The following is a 15,757-nucleotide window of genomic DNA, read 5'->3' on the forward strand; positions in this document are numbered from 1 at the left end:
ATCAATAGCTGGGATGTGAAATCCTCACTTCTGTATTGTTTTGTCATTAGAGTTCCCACTTTGCTATTGTTTGTCTGTATAATCTCTGTCTGGTTCTGTGATTGTTTCTGTCTGCTGTATAATTAATTTTGCTGGGTGTAAACTAATTAAGGTGGTGGGATATAATTGGTTACATAATCATGTTACAATATGTTAGGATTGGTTAGTTAAATTTCAGGAACATGATTGGTTAAGCTATAGCAAAGCAGAACTCAAGTTTTACTATACAGTCTACAGTCAATCAGGAAGTAGCAGGGTGGGGGTGGGCATGCGGGTGGAGGAAATGGGAACAGGGAATGGGGGTAAGGAAATTGGAATCATGTTTTGCTAAAAGAGGAAATGGGAACAGGGAATGGAGGTAAGGAAATTGGAATCATGTTTGGCTTAGGGCAGGAATGGGAACAGGGACACAGGTGTAAGGCTCTGTGGTGTCAGAGCTGGGAAGGAGGACACTAAGGAAGGAAACTGGAATCATGCTTGCTGGAAGTTCACCCCAATAAACATCGAATTGTTTGCACCTTTGGACTTCGGATATTGTTGCTCTCTGTTCATGTGAGAAGGACCAGGGAAGTGAGTGGGTGAAGGAATGTTTTTTCTGTTTCGTATGTGTAAACACCCAAAGCACAGACATGCTCAAAATAACATATATACACAAACACACTCAAATGTACAAGCACACCATCATGCACACTCACAAATGAATATGTACAAAGAAAAACAAAATGCATACCTTCAGAAAGTGAAACACATGCACAAACACATGTCGTGGGCCGATCCTCAGGTGGAGTAAATCTCTGTAGCTCCACTGACTTTCTCCAGCTGGGGATTTGTCTCTCATTGTTTTGTTTTGTGTGTTTGTGTTTATGCATCTACGTGCAGTGTGCTTGTGTTTGTGAGGTGTGGGTCTTAGGAGTAGGTGTTTGTGTTTACAGAAGATTTACACAGAAGTAGCCATGAAATGCAAATCCAAGCTCAAATCTCACCACACCAAAATACTGGATGGTGTGTTTCACTGATCCATTGACCTTCAGTACTCTTGTGTGTAGTGTGGATTACTCCGAGGTCTGACCTTCCAGACTATAGTCGGGTAACATTCCAAAGCCTGGATCTGGGACTTGAGTGCCTCCTAATGGAAGACAGAACTGGGCTCCAAACAACTTATACTTCAAACATCTCTCTGTCTATGTTCTTATACCATAACGTTGGCACAAAGCACCTTGGAGCATGTATCAGAGCAACACCAGTAGAAAAACCAAACAAAGAGAGTTTTGCAAGGAGCATTTGATTTTAAACAAAAATCTAAGCAAAAATAAAATGTCAGTAAAACAGTCTTAGAATCATAGAATCATAGAATATCAGGGTTGGAAGGGACCCCAGAAGGTCATCTAGTCCAACCCCCTGCTCAAAGCAGGACCAAGTCCCAGTTAAATCATCCCAGCCAGGGCTTTGTCAAGCCTGACCTTAAAAACCTGTAAGGAAGGAGATTCTACCACCTCCCTAGGTAATGCATTCCAGTGTTTCACCACCCTCTTAGTGAAAAAGTTTTTCCTAATATCCAATCTAAACCTCCCCCATTGCAACTTGAGACCATTATTCCTCGTTCTGTCATCTGCTACCATTGAGAACAGTCTAGAGCCATCCTCTTTGGAACCCCCTTTCAGGTAGTTGAAAGCAGCTATCAAATCCCCCCTCATTCTTCTCTTCTGCAGACTAAACAATCCCAGCTCCCTCAGCCTCTCCTCATAAGTCATGTGCTCTAGACCCCTAATCATTTTTGTTGCCCTTCGCTGGACTCTTTCCAATTTATCCACATCCTTCTTGTAGTGTGGGGCCCAAAACTGGACACAGTACTCCAGATGAGGCCTCACCAGTGTCGAATAGAGGGGAACGATCACGTCCCTCGATCTGCTCGCTATGCCCCTACTTATACATCCCAAAATGCCATTGGCCTTCTTGGCAACAAGGGCACACTGCTGACTCATATCCAGCTTCCCGTCCACTGTCACCCCTAGGTCCTTTTCCGCAGAACTGCTGCCTAGCCATTCGGTCCCTAGTCTGTAGCGGTGCATTGGGTTCTTCCGTCCTAAGTGCAGGACCCTGCACTTATCCTTATTGAACCTCATCAGATTTCTTTTGGCCCAATCCTCCAATTTGTCTAGGTCCTTCTGTATCCTATCCCTCCCCTCCAGCGTATCTACCACTCCTCCCAGTTTAGTATCATCCGCAAATTTGCTGAGAGTGCAATCCACACCATCCTCCAGATCATTTATGAAGATATTGAACAAAACCGGCCCCAGGACCGACCCCTGGGGCACTCCACTTGACACCGGCTGCCAACTAGACATGGAGCCATTGATCACTACCCGTTGAGCCCGACAATCTAGCCAGCTTTCTACCCACCTTGTAGTGCATTCATCCAGCCCATACTTCCTTAACTTGCTGACAAGAATGCTGTGGGAGACCGTGTCAAAAGCTTTGCTAAAGTCAAGAAACAATACATCCACTGCTTTCCCTTCATCCACAGAACCAGTAATCTCATCATAAAAGGCGATTAGATTAGTCAGGCATGACCTTCCCTTGGTGAATCCATGCTGACTGTTCCTGATCACTTTCCTCTCCTCTAAGTGCTTCAGGATTGATTCTTTGAGGACCTGCTCCATGATTTTTCCAGGGACTGAGGTGAGGCTGACTGGCCTGTAGTTCCCAGGATCCTCCTTCTTCCCTTTTTTAAAGATGGGCACTACATTAGCCTTTTTCCAGTCATCCGGGACTTCCCCCGTTCGCCACGAGTTTTCAAAGATAATGGCCAAGGGCTCTGCAATCACAGCCGCCAATTCCTTCAGCACTCTCGGATGCAATTCGTCCGGCCCCATGGACTTGTGCACGTCCAGCTTTTCTAAGTAGTCCCTAACCACCTCTATCTCTACAGAGGGCTGGCCATCTCTTCCCCATTTTGTGATGCCCAGCGCAGCAGTCTGGGAGCTGACCTTGTTAGTGAAAACAGAGGCAAAAAAAGCATTGAGCACATTAGCTTTTTCCACATCCTCTGTCACTAGCTTGCCTCCCTCATTCAGTAAGGGGCCCACACTTTCCTTGGCTTTCTTCTTGTTGCCAACATACCTGAAGAAACCCTTCTTGTTACTCTTGACATCTCTTGCTAGCTGCAGCTCCAGGTGCGATTTGGCCCTCCTGATATCTTTCCTACATGTCTTGGGTGTTAATAATTCCTGAGATGATCAACAGCATTCAGATTAAGGATGGGTGAGAATTTTACAAATTTTGATGAGAAGCAACAGATTTTATTTCAAATGATTTTTTTTAAATGAGAGATACAAGGTGGGTGAGCTCTCCAGCTACACAGCACTCTTCTTCTTGTCTGCAAAAAGCAATCAAAGTGTCCCAATTTGTAACCTCTTTTGTCCAATGCCTGCAGAGGTGTTTTAATTGTCCACTTCACTCTAACTAGTTTCCTGCAATACGGTAACCCCTTACCTTTATCAGTCTGTCCCACCTTGTATTTAGCTGGGACACTCTGATTACTTTGTCCAGACCTGAAAGAAGAGCTCTTTTTAGCTCCAGAGCTCATCTATTCCATTGAAGTTGGTTCCATACAAGCTATTGCCTCACCCACCTTCTCTCATTCATATCCTGGGACCAACCTGGTTACAGCACCACTGCAAGCAACACTTTTATATATATATATATATATAAAACACTTGGTGCCCTTCCTATCTTCCCTACTTAATTTCAAATTCATCTGTTCAAGTGTTTTATACTTTGAAAAATACTGACATATTGTCCTGATATAGAATCACAGAATCATAGGACTGGAAGGGAGCTCGAGAGGTCGTCTAGTCCAGTCCCCTGCACTCATGGCAGGACTAAGTATTATCTAGACCCATCCCTGACAGGGGTTTGTCCAACCTGCTCTTAAAAGTCTCCAGTGATGGAGATTCCACAACCTCCCTAGGCAATTTATTCCAGTGCTTAACCACCCTGACAGTTAGGAAGTTTTTCCTAATGTCCAACCTGAACCTCCCTTGCTGCAATTTAAGTCCATTGCTTCTTGTCCTGGCCTCAGAGGCTAAGAATTTTCTCCATCCTCCATGTAACAACCTTTTATGTACTTGAATGATTATTAGTTAAGGTATATAAACATATCCCTGAGTGGCGTAGTTAAGCCAATCTGAGTCCTCGTGCAGACAGTGCTAGGCAGAGGGAAGAATTCTTCCGTCAACAGAGCTCCCACCTCTCAGGGTTGGCGCAGGTAACATCTACACTGAAGAACTTCAGCAGCACAGCTACAGCACTGCAAATGTGCCACTGTGACATTCCAAGTGCAGACAAGCTCTAAGCCTCCCATCACCTCTCGGCAGTGGGAATATTATTATCACCTTCATCCTCATTTTTCAAGGGTAAACTGAGGCACACGGGGCCAGATATTTTGCAGGTATTTAGGCACCTCATGGTGTTTTCTAAAGCATCTAGGCACCTAATTGCCATTGAAATGCTTTTGAAATTCCCACTAGGTGCCTAAATATCTTTATAAACTGGGCCTGAAGTGACCTATTAAGGTAACACCGTGACTCTGTGCTGGAGATGAGAATTGACCCCAGAATCCATGATCCCCAATACACTGCACTCTTTACACGATCAGTTTTTTCCCTGCTTGTGACTCAAATAGTTAAGGTCACTGGATGTCCATAAACACATTAGTTACAGCTTGCAGTTAGGAAAACAATGCAACATGCATCACTCAAAGTTATTGCTGGGAGGCGATACCTGAGGACAGATTCCCAAAGGGATGTAGGTGTTTTGATATTGAGCTTGACAGCACCTAGATTGTAGGGATCTAGGAAATCACTGGGATCCCCAAAGCCTGGGTTAGGCGCCTCAGCTCCCTCTCCAATGAATGAGGAGAGATAGCTGCCTCAGAACGGGATTCACACTAGCCAGCATGCTAGGCAGGGAGCCATCTAACCTAGCCACTGGGAGATGCCAAGGAGGGGGCAGGGGGTGCCTCTGGATCAAGTGAAGTCCACTCTCCGTCGGAGGGGAGAAAGGAGTAGAGGAGGAACCCCCCCCCACCTCTGGGGTGGCTGTCCTAGCCAGAGGCCTGTGGGATATTCTGCTGTAGGTTTCCCTCTGTCTCGCTTGTTGAAGCTGCTCCACAGGCAGCAGGTTTTGTACGTGGGACAGCTCAGCCGTGCCCCTGCTGCCCTAGCAGTGCTACTACGGCTATACTGCTCTTTGTACTCCCACTAGGGGGCCACGCTCCCAGCTCAGATGGCAGATCCACCCAATGAGGATAACTTAGTCCAGGTGAAATCATGCACCAACAGGCCTTAATGGGGCCAGGATTTCACTCAGGATTCCCAGATGATACGTTCATAGACACATTAGAAAGAGAGAGAGAGAGATTGGCTACATGACAGATATATTTATTCATTTAAATTTATAATTGCAAATGACTTTTACAATAGTTAAAACATCTGCTTGCATACATAACTGTTTAAACTACGCAATATGGTATAATAATGGAGGAGAAGAGGATGGTCCAGCAGGGAGGTGTTCAGATATCATGGGTGTAGTACAAGACCCTGGATGGACTGAGAGAGAGAGTCACTATCTATGAAAGGATAGTGGATAGATTATAGTGGCAAACAATAGACTGACAGACAATCGAATAGAAACAAGGCCAGATTTTTAAAGAAATTTAGGAACTGATGGGATTTCCAAATACACCTAGGCATCTAACACTAAGGATTTGTCTTCACTATGGGGCTAAATTGGCGGTGCTGTGATTGATGCAGCGGTGTTGATTTAGCGGGTCTGGTGAAGATGCGATAAGTCGCTGGGAAAGCGCTCTCCCGTCAACTTCAGTATATGACTTCAATGAGAGGCGGAAGCTATGTCGATAAGAGAGCCTCTCCCACCAACATAGAGCAGGGTAGACACTTCGGCGAGTCGATGTAAACTATGTCGACTTAAGTTACGCAAGTTATGTAACATACATCAACTTACCCTGTACAGTAGACAAGGCCTAATTAAAATCTATGACTTTTAGGCACCGAAGTGCTTTTGAATACCCCACTATTTGCCTAAATACCTTTAAAGATATGTCCCTTGGACACTGTAGAAAACAGGTTAGAAAGAGAGAGTGTGGGGGGGGGGGGGGCAGGGGGAATGTTTGCTTGGTGATAGATAGATAGATAGATAGATAGATAGATAGATAGATAGATAGATAGATAGATTTTTAATGCCAGATAATCATTTATGATCATCTAGTCTGGCTTCCTGCATATGAGAGAGAGTGAGAGAGAGAGAGAAAGCCTATAATAAAGTTAGTTAAGTTAAAAGGAATGAAACATGTTGACTTAGAGGAATACTTATTTAACATCACACACACACACGTACTCCCTGCCATACTCAGCTTCACCTTCCCCTCTATTACCAGCCCCTGTTAGGAATGTTCCCAGCCTTGGGCAGCAGTACACACCTTCCCATCACTGCTTTCCTCAGAGCTTCTTTAACCTCCTTGTTCCTCAGGCAGTATATAATGGGGTTGAGCATGGGCGTCACCACCGTGTAGAACATGGACACCAGCTTGTTGAAGTTGACTGAGTCTTTGGAGTAGCTGGAGGTCGGCCGCACATACATGAACATCAGGGTGCCAAAGAAGATGGTCACCACAGCCAAGTGGGAGCCGCAGGTAGAGAAAGCTTTCTGGCGCCCCGGGGCTGAAGGGATCTGCAGGATTGTCACGATGATGAGAACATACGAGACCACGATTAGAAGGAAGGAGCTGACGATGACACTGGTGGCCACAATGAAATTGACTGTCTCGGCCTTGCGGGGGTCCCTACAGGACAGTTTCAGCAAGGGTGGGGCATCGCAGAAGAAATGGTTGATCTCGTTGGGCCCACAGAATGGCAGCTTGCAGAGGGAGACCAGAGGTGGAACATTGACAACAAAGGCACCTACCCAAGAGCATATGGCCAGACGAACACAAACCCTGTTGTTCATGAGGATCGGGTAGCGCAGCGGGTTGCAGATGGCTAAGTAGCGATCATAGGCCATGATGGCCAGGATGAAGCACTCAGCAGTACCCAAGGTGATGAGGAAGTACAGCTGGGCAAGGCAACCGGCATATGAGATGGACCTGTCTGTGGCCAGGAAGACCTGCAGCATCTTGGGAACAATGTTGGAGGTGTACCAGATCTCCAGGAAGGAGAAGTTGCTGAGGAAGAAGTACATGGGGGTGTGGAGGCGGAGCTCGAGACGTACTATCGTGATGATGACAATATGTCCAGACAAGGTCATGAGGTAGATGATCAAGCCCACAAAAAAGAGCAAGAGCTGCAGCTTCTGGAGGCTTGGGAAGCCCAGGATGATGAAGTGGGTTACAATTGTTGTGTTCCAAACCTCCATAGCCACATAGTGTCAGATCTTGGGGTTAATACAAAGAAAAATACACAATGTCTTACTAGAATTAAACACATGATTAATTAAAGTGGCAGGAAATTGGGGTGGATAGATAGAGAGAGAGAGAGGGGAGGAGGAGGAGGAAGAGAGCCTTATAAGCCCTTGTATTAGAGGCCTGGTATGAGGCAGGACCTGCTTACAGAATTTGGCAAGAATAGGGCTGATATTGCAGAAATACATATTTCTAAGAAGTGCTAAGCACAGAGTACTTACACAAACACATTCCAATATTAAGTGGTACCAGAACATTCTGATATCAAGGATGGTACAAAAACATTCCCCCAGGAACACATTGACCCCTCCTAAAAGACAAGGTCAGGATAAAGTATGTAATAAAAATGTTTTAATTGAACCAACATGTATAAGGTGATGAGTAATAACTAGCCAGGTCAGGGGGCAGTAACTAATCTGATTGTTTTGTCCAGCCGAGGGGGGAATGGAAAGTTCCTCCATTCACTGAGCTGTGTCCATTGTCATGGGCATACATATCTTAGTATCCTCGTACAGTCTGCCAGGTGGTATTACTGTGCTTTGGAGACAATAAACCTGGCCTGGTGCTTTCATACCTTAACGAATCTTGTGGTCATTGGGCGGTTCACTCGACGTATGCTCTGCCAGCTGTCTGCACATAGCTGGGGCAGCACACAAAAAAACCCACACACACACAGCCAAACATCTAACAACAGAGAGAGAGAAAGAAAGAGAGGGGGGGCATGTAGATAGATAGATAGATTTGAAGCATTACACTCTTTCAGTTAGGTAATGGAAAGAATGGATATCACTCTGTAAAATCAAAACCAATCAACACATCTGATTCTTTATAATGAATACTTAGATAGACAGATTGCTGCAAACTTAATTTTGTATAAGACTAGAATTGGGCTTTTATCCACAACAGTGGTGATCTCATTTACTTCAGTGAAGCTATTCCTGATTTATAGCAGTGTAAATAAGAGCAGATTCATGTGCTCTGAATGATTGATAACAATTATATGAAGAACAATTCTGAATAACAAATCTACTCAAGAACATAGTTATCTGCTTGGAAAATAGGTCAAATTCTCTAAGGCATAAACTCTGCCCTCAGTATATCAGATAAATCTGGAGGAACACTATCCATTTCAGTGGAATTACTCCTACACTGGTTTGACTGTGGCTAGAATCTGATCCCACATCTTTCCCTGAAGTCCAGATTCTTTCTCTCACAGTACGTTTGAACTTGAGTAACCCATTGATTGCAGCTGAACTATTCACCGATGTCGGTACTACGGCGATGTGACTGAGTGCTGAGCCCCTTCAGCTGTATACCCCTGTAATTCTATTGAAATCCCCAGTGCAAAACTGCAATAGTGGAGTCCTGGATCAAGGTCTTTGTGACAGAGTTGGGATTGGGAACGTTTGTATTTGGAGATTTCATTTTCAGACACTTCTAATTTATGGGAAATCACAGTAAATATCTTTTTGTTATATCTTCTAACATTACATCCAACCATGTACAGTTCAGTTCTGCTTAGACACTGCAAAGGGGGAGAAAAGCACTAATAAAATCATGATCAGGAATTCAGGAATGCTTCATAGGATTGATTCCATTTTAATTACTCTGGTTTACTTTGGGACTGTCAAAGGAACCTCTCAATGAGATATCAGAGTAGCAGCCATGTTAGTCTGTATCCAGGGGTGAAAGTAAGTTAGAGGACTTACCTTTATGCTGGAGTCCGGAGCAGGGGGCGTAGCCTCAACCGGAAGAGGCGTGGCCTTAAATCCCCAGGCCCTTTAAATCTTGATTTAAAGGGCCAGGGCTCCATCTGTGGTAGTGGCAGCTGGGAGCCCGGGGCCCTTTAAATCACCCCCGAGCTACCAGCGGCAGAGGCGGCTGGGAGCCCCGGGGCTCAGGGGCGATTTAAAGGGCCCAGGGCTCCAGCTGCCGCTACCACAGTGGAGCCCCGGGCCCTTTAAATCACTGAGGAGCCCTGGGGGCTCCCGGCTGCCACCACTACCCCGGGGCTCTGGCAGAGCTTTAAAGGGCCTCGGGCTCCAATGTGGTAGCAGCTGCCAGAGCCCCGAGCCCTTTAAATCTCCACCTAAGCCCTGCTGCCCGAGCCCTGGGGTAGGGGTGGGGGGGGGCTCTGGCAGGGATTTAAAGGGCCCTGGGACTCCAGCCGCTGCTACCGCCCCGGCCCTTTAAATGCCCGCCGGAGCCCCACTGCCACTACCCCAGGGATTTGGCAGCAGGACTCCGGCAGGGATTTAAAGGGCCTGGGCAGTAGCAGTGGCTGGAGCTCCGGGGCCCTTTAAATCCCCACCGCAGCCCCGCCGCTGCTACGCCAGGGCTTTAAATTGCCCTCTCAGAAAGCTGGTCCTGGTACGGCGCACCGGCTCTTACCGGTACGCCATACCGGGGTGTACCGGCTTACTTTCACCTCTGACTGTATCCGCAAAAAGAAAAGGAGTACTTGTGGCACCTTAGAGACTAACAAATTTATTTGAGCATAAGCTTTCGTGAGCTACAGCTCACTTCATCGGATTCATGCAGTGGAAAATACAGTGGGGAGATTTTATATACACAGAGAACATGAAACAATGGGTGTTACATACACACTATAATGACAGAGATCAGGTAAGGTGAGCTTTTACCAGCAGGAGAGAAAAAAAAATCTTTTGTAGTGATAATCAAGGTGGGCCATTTCCAGCAGTTAACAAGAACTTGTGAGGAACAGTAGGGGGGGCAGGGAAATAAACATGGGGAAATAGTTTTACTTTGTGTAATGACACATCCACTCCCAGTCTTTATTCAAGCCTAATTTAATGGTGTCCAGTTTGCAAATTAATTCCAGTTCAGCAGTCTCTCCTTGGAGTCTGTTTTTGAAGCTTTTTCTCCTGCTGGTAATAGCTCACCTTACCTGATCACTCTCATTACAATGTGTATGGTAACACCCACTGTTTCATGTTCTCTGTGTATATAAAATCTCCCCACTGTATTTTCTACTACATGCATCTGATGAAGTGAGCTGTAGCTCATGAAAGCTTATGCTCAAATAAATTGGTTAGTCTCTAAGGTGCCACAAGTACTCCTTTTCTTTCAATGAGATTTCGGTGCCTAACTCACTGAAACTGCTTCAAAAATCCCAACCTTCATTGGCTGAAGGCAAATATTTTTAAAGTATTTAGGTACCTAGTGGGATTTTTAAAAAAAACCTTGGTGTCTAGCACCTGTCCTCTATGCCTTTGAAAATTAGGTCCCTAAATACCTTTTAAAAAGTAGCTATAAGTCTTATAGAGAGATAAAACACACATTGCACCACAGTTCAGATGAAACAGAACTAGAAATATCAAAAAGCAGAGTTGTTAATTTAAATACCCAGGCACGCCTTTTGTAGGTGTTGTGCAGATTTCCTTTGAGGATGAGCAACAATGGGCTGAAAATGGAGTGATCCCTTTATGAAAAGTGTTCCCCCACAGGCGATGTGGTGGTTTTGTCTTTTATCATTTTCCTGTGTGACTTCATCCAAGAGCTAGCAATTGCCTGGTTTCACCCACATAGTTTTTATTGGACATTTGATGCACCAGAGGAGTACACCACATGTTATGATAGGCATGTGTAGGACCCATGGATCTTGAAAGATGTGTTGTGTGGGCTGTTGAGCCTAGGAACCTACATTCATAACTCTACTTCACACTAAAAGCCATGGGATGAACAGAGACACTGGCTTTATGGCTCTTTACAACAATTTGTAGCACACCCCACTGCCTGCTACCCATTAATTGCCCTCTTTGGTTCAATTGGTCTCTTAAAGCTTGTGTGAATGCCTTACGTTTAACCATCTGTCCCACCTTGTATTTAGCTTGGAAACTCTAGTTACCTTCTCCAGACCTGAGGAAGAAGTCTGTAAAGCTTGAAAGCATGTCCTTTCCACCAAAAGAAGCTGGTCCAACCTCACCCACCTTCTGCCTCTCTAGAAGTTCTTTGACTCGCTCCAATATCAATATTCTTTAAAGCCTGGTCTACACAAAATTATAGGGCTAGTATAAGTATGTTGATTAGAAGTCTATTTTTTAACTAATACAGTCATAGCTGAACAGCCCCTAATATGGGTGCAGCTATACCAGAATAATGTTGATTGATACCAGTAAATCTTATTCCCCTTCCTGCATGGCTATAGCAGGTATACATACTATATATGTCATAAATATAAAGGGAAGGGTAAAGCCCTTTAAAATCCCTCCTGGCCAGAGGAAAAATCCTCTCACTTGTAAAGGGTTAAGAAGCTAGGATAACCTCGCTGGCACCTGACCACAATGACCAATGAGGAGAAAAGATACTTTCAAAAGCTGGGGGGAGGAAAAAACAAAGAGTCTGTCTGTGTGATGCTTTTGCCGGAGACAGAACAGGAATGGAGTCTTAGAACTTAGTAAGTAATCTAGCTAGATATGCGTTAGATTATGATTTCTTTAAATGGCTGAGAAATTAAGCTGTGCTGAATAGAATGGATATTCCTGTCTGTGTGTCTTTTTGTAACTTAAGGTTTTGCCTAGAGGGATTCCCTATGTTTTGAATCTAATTACCATGTAAGGTATTTACCGTCCTGATTTTACAGAGGTGATTTTTTTTATTGTTACTTCTTTTTTACTGTTACTTCTATTAAAATTCTTCTTTTCAAGACCGGAATGTTTTTTTTCATTGTTCTAAGATCCAAGGGTTTGGGTCTGTGGTCACCTATGCAAATTGGTGAGGATTTTTACCAAACCTTCCCAAGGAAGTGGGGTGCAAGGGTTGGGAGGATTTTGGGAGGAAAGATGTTTCCAAACAACACTTTCCTAATAAAATAAACCCAAATAAACATTTGGTGGTGGCAGTGGAAGTCCAAGGGCAAAAGGTAAAATAGTTTGTACCTTGCGTAAGTTTTAACCTAAGCTGGTAAAAGTAAGCTTAGGAGGTTTTCATGCAGGTCCCCACATCTGTACCCTAGAGTTCAGAGTGGGGAAGGAACCATGACAATATGCAATAATGGTGTAAGCACATTTATTCTGCTATAACTGCATCCACACTTGGAGTTGAACTGCTCTAATTATACCGGTGTAGACAAAGTCTAATTTTGCCATTCAAATCAAAAGGAAACTGTCCATTTACTTCAATGGCCACTGGATTGAACCAAAGAAGAAGGCATCTAAGAAATAAGGTCCAGTGAACACTTACGCTTTCCACAATTTCTACAAATCAGCTATCTTGCTGCAGTGTGGTCTGTCTCCCAAAGATGCACCTAAATAATAAATAAATAATAATTCAAAGACAATGAGGAGTTTTAACATCAAGAAGCATGTAATAACATCAGGAATTGATCAGAAAGGTTAGGAAAAACTCTTGCATTCTCACAATGGTGAACTTAAGAGAGAATCAATGGATATCACTTTGCCTCACTTAGAATGACAGCATGCAGGCATGATTTAAGTGGAGCAACTGAATACTTACTTTTTCGACAATTTAACAGATCAGATATTTTGAGGCAGTGTTTTATGTCTCACAAAGATACACCTATAAAAATAGCTCAGAGCAAGGAATTTCTTCAAGAAACATGCAATATCATCAGTAACAAATTAGACAGTTTAGGGGGAAAAAACATGTATCCACACAATGTTGAATTTCAGAGCTAATTAAGCAGGAGGCTTAAGAGATGATTACAGACCTTGCTACACCTAACTCGAAGTGACAGAAATGGGGAGCATAAAACACTTTTTCTTCTAACTTCCCCTTGGGTCCCTCGTCCCTAAAGAACCATCCAATCATCATAGGATGAGCTCACCAAACAGTTAATTAGCTGTAAAACCAGTTGAGAACACAGAGGGGCGGATTCTGAGCTCAGTTGCTCTGTGAAGACCCAGTCCAGTGTCTGCTGAAACCAAAGCTCGTCTGTCCATTTAAATCAATGGGTGTTGGAACAGCCCCAAAGTCAAGAATAGCTGTGCTAATCTCACTGTAATTACTCCGGATTTATGCAAGTGTGCAAGAGCTCACTAGGGCTTGGGGGATGGCAACTAAGGGCCAGATTTTTTTCTCACTTACAGTGATTCAATATCACTATTGATCTTAGTGGAGAAGCTCCTGATTTACAATGGGGTAAGTGAGAGGGGAATGAGACATCATGGTATTCTCCTGATAGATTTCTGCCACCTGGGCTGACTTGTGGACCTTTTCCCACAGTCAAACAAACCATCTTGGAGTAGGAAACCTGTGCAGAGACTGGTGGGATGTCATCTCAGATACCCTGATACTTTCACAGGGTTTAGAGCTTTCTCTTCCCCCCGAGGATGATGTATGAGCTAATGGGAATGAAGGCAGAGGTGGGATCTGTCCTTGTGTGAAGGGGCATGTTAGTGGATGTGAGCATGGAGACCTTCCATCCAATAAACTTACCAATACACTACGGCTTAGTTCCAATGTATGTATTATGTTCCTAAAAGCTCATGCTTCATGGTTTCAGCCAGCCATCTGCAGGGGTCAGGAAGGGATTTTATTTTTTAGTCTCCTTCCTTTGAAACATCAGGGATGGCCAAGGGCTGGAGATGGGACATTGGATGGAGAAAGCCAGGGCTCTGAGATCGCACCGAGCATTCTCTCACCCAGGTGCTGGGCTGGCTGGTTCTTGCTCACGTGCTCTGGGTCTAACTTTTGGCTTTTGACACAGTCCCACATGATATTCTCATAAGTAATCTTGAGAAAGGTGGTCTTGGGATAGATAAGTGGATAGATAATTGGTTAAAAAACTGTAAACAAAGAGAAGCTATTAATGGAATTGTGTCAGATTGGAGGGAGGTCTCAAGTGGGGTTCCACAGGGATCTGTTCTGGGTCCGGTGTTCTTTACCATCTTTATTAATGACCAGGATGTAGGAATAGAGAATATACTGATCAAATTTGCATATGACACAAAGCTGGTGGGGAAGGGTGCAAACACTTTGGAGGATAGAGCTAAAATTCAGAGGGATCTTGGTAAATTGTAGAACTGGCCTCTAGACAACAAAATGAAATTTAACAAAGACAAGTGTAAGGTGCTGCACTTAGGGAAGAAAAAAACAAATGCCCAAATACAGACTGGGGGGTAACTGGCTTGGCAGCAGCACTGCTGAGAAGGATCTAAGAGCTGTGGTGCATCACAACCTCAAAACAAGTCAGCACTGTGATGCTGTTCCAAAAAGAGGAAATGCAATTTTGGGTTGCATTAACAGAGTCCTAGCATGCAAGTTATGGGAGGTGATAGTACCGCTTTACTTGGTGCTTGCTAGGCCTCAGCTGGAGCACTCTGCCCAGTTTTGGTCACGAATGTAGAGAAAGGATGTAGAGAAACTGGAAAGGATCCAGAGGCGAGTGACAAAGATGATCAAAGGGATGGAATGCAAGCCATATGAGCAAAGGCTGAAGGAACTGTATGTTTAGTTTGGAAAAGAGGAGAGTAAGGGTGGACATGATAGCAGTCTTCAAATACTTGAAAGGCTGCCATAAAAAGATGGAGAAAAGTTGTTCTCTCTTGATACAGAGGGCAGGACAAACGGCAATGGGTTCAAACTACAGCATAGCAGGTTTAGATTAAATCTCAGGAAAAATTTCCGAACTGTAAGAACAGGAGGACAATGGAACAGACACCTAGGGAGGTCATGGAAGCTCCTTCACTGGAGGTTTTCAAAAGAATGCTGGACAGCTGCCTGTCTTGGATTGTTTAGAGACAACAAATCCTCCATCTTGATTTTGTGGATATGTCTACACTGCAATAAAAGACTTGTGACAAGTCTGCGGCTGGCTCAGGTGAGCTGGCTCAGGCTCCTAGAGCTCAGGCTGCAGGGCAATGAAATAGCGGTGTAGCTGTTAGGGTGGGGGATGGAGCCAGGGCTGTGAGACCCACATGACTGGGGAGGGGAAAGGGGCAGATACACTGTATAAGGAACAATATGCGGAAGCAAAGGGGAAAAGATAGGAAGAAGCAGTTATACTGTATAAGGGGTGGCTATACTGTATAATGGGCACTTGGGGACAGCAGAGGGTGGGGATGGGGAAGGGGCGGCTATACTGTATAATGGGCACTAGGGGGCAGCAGAGGCTGGGGATGGGGAAGGGGTGGCCATACTGTATCATGGGCACTAGGGGGCAGCAGAGGGTGGGAATGGGGAAGTGGTGGCCATACTGTATCATGGGCACTAGGGGCAGCAGAGGGCGGGGGCGGGGAAGGGACGGCTATACTGTATCAT

At 44.7% G+C, this 15,757-nt stretch overlaps 1 protein-coding gene across 1 annotated transcript; it reads right to left on the bottom strand.

The window, feature by feature from the left end:
* Positions 1-6,448: 6,448 nt before the first annotated feature.
* On the bottom strand, positions 6,449-7,470 carry LOC122462663 (olfactory receptor 11L1-like). Its single transcript, XM_043526812.1, has one exon. The coding sequence runs from the start codon at positions 7,468-7,470 to the stop codon at positions 6,490-6,492; it is 981 nt and encodes a 326-aa protein (XP_043382747.1). The 3' UTR covers positions 6,449-6,489.
* Between the last annotated feature and the right edge of the window lie 8,287 nt (positions 7,471-15,757).

This window comes from Chelonia mydas, chromosome 13, assembly GCF_015237465.2.
Source record: "Chelonia mydas isolate rCheMyd1 chromosome 13, rCheMyd1.pri.v2, whole genome shotgun sequence".
In the NCBI taxonomy this organism is placed as follows: domain Eukaryota; kingdom Metazoa; phylum Chordata; order Testudines; family Cheloniidae; genus Chelonia; species Chelonia mydas.

What these genes read in the sequence shown, in the direction of transcription:
- LOC122462663 (XM_043526812.1), bottom strand. Translation starts at nt 7,470, where the DNA reads ATGGAGGTTTGGAACACAACAATTGTAACCCACTTCATCATCCTGGGC.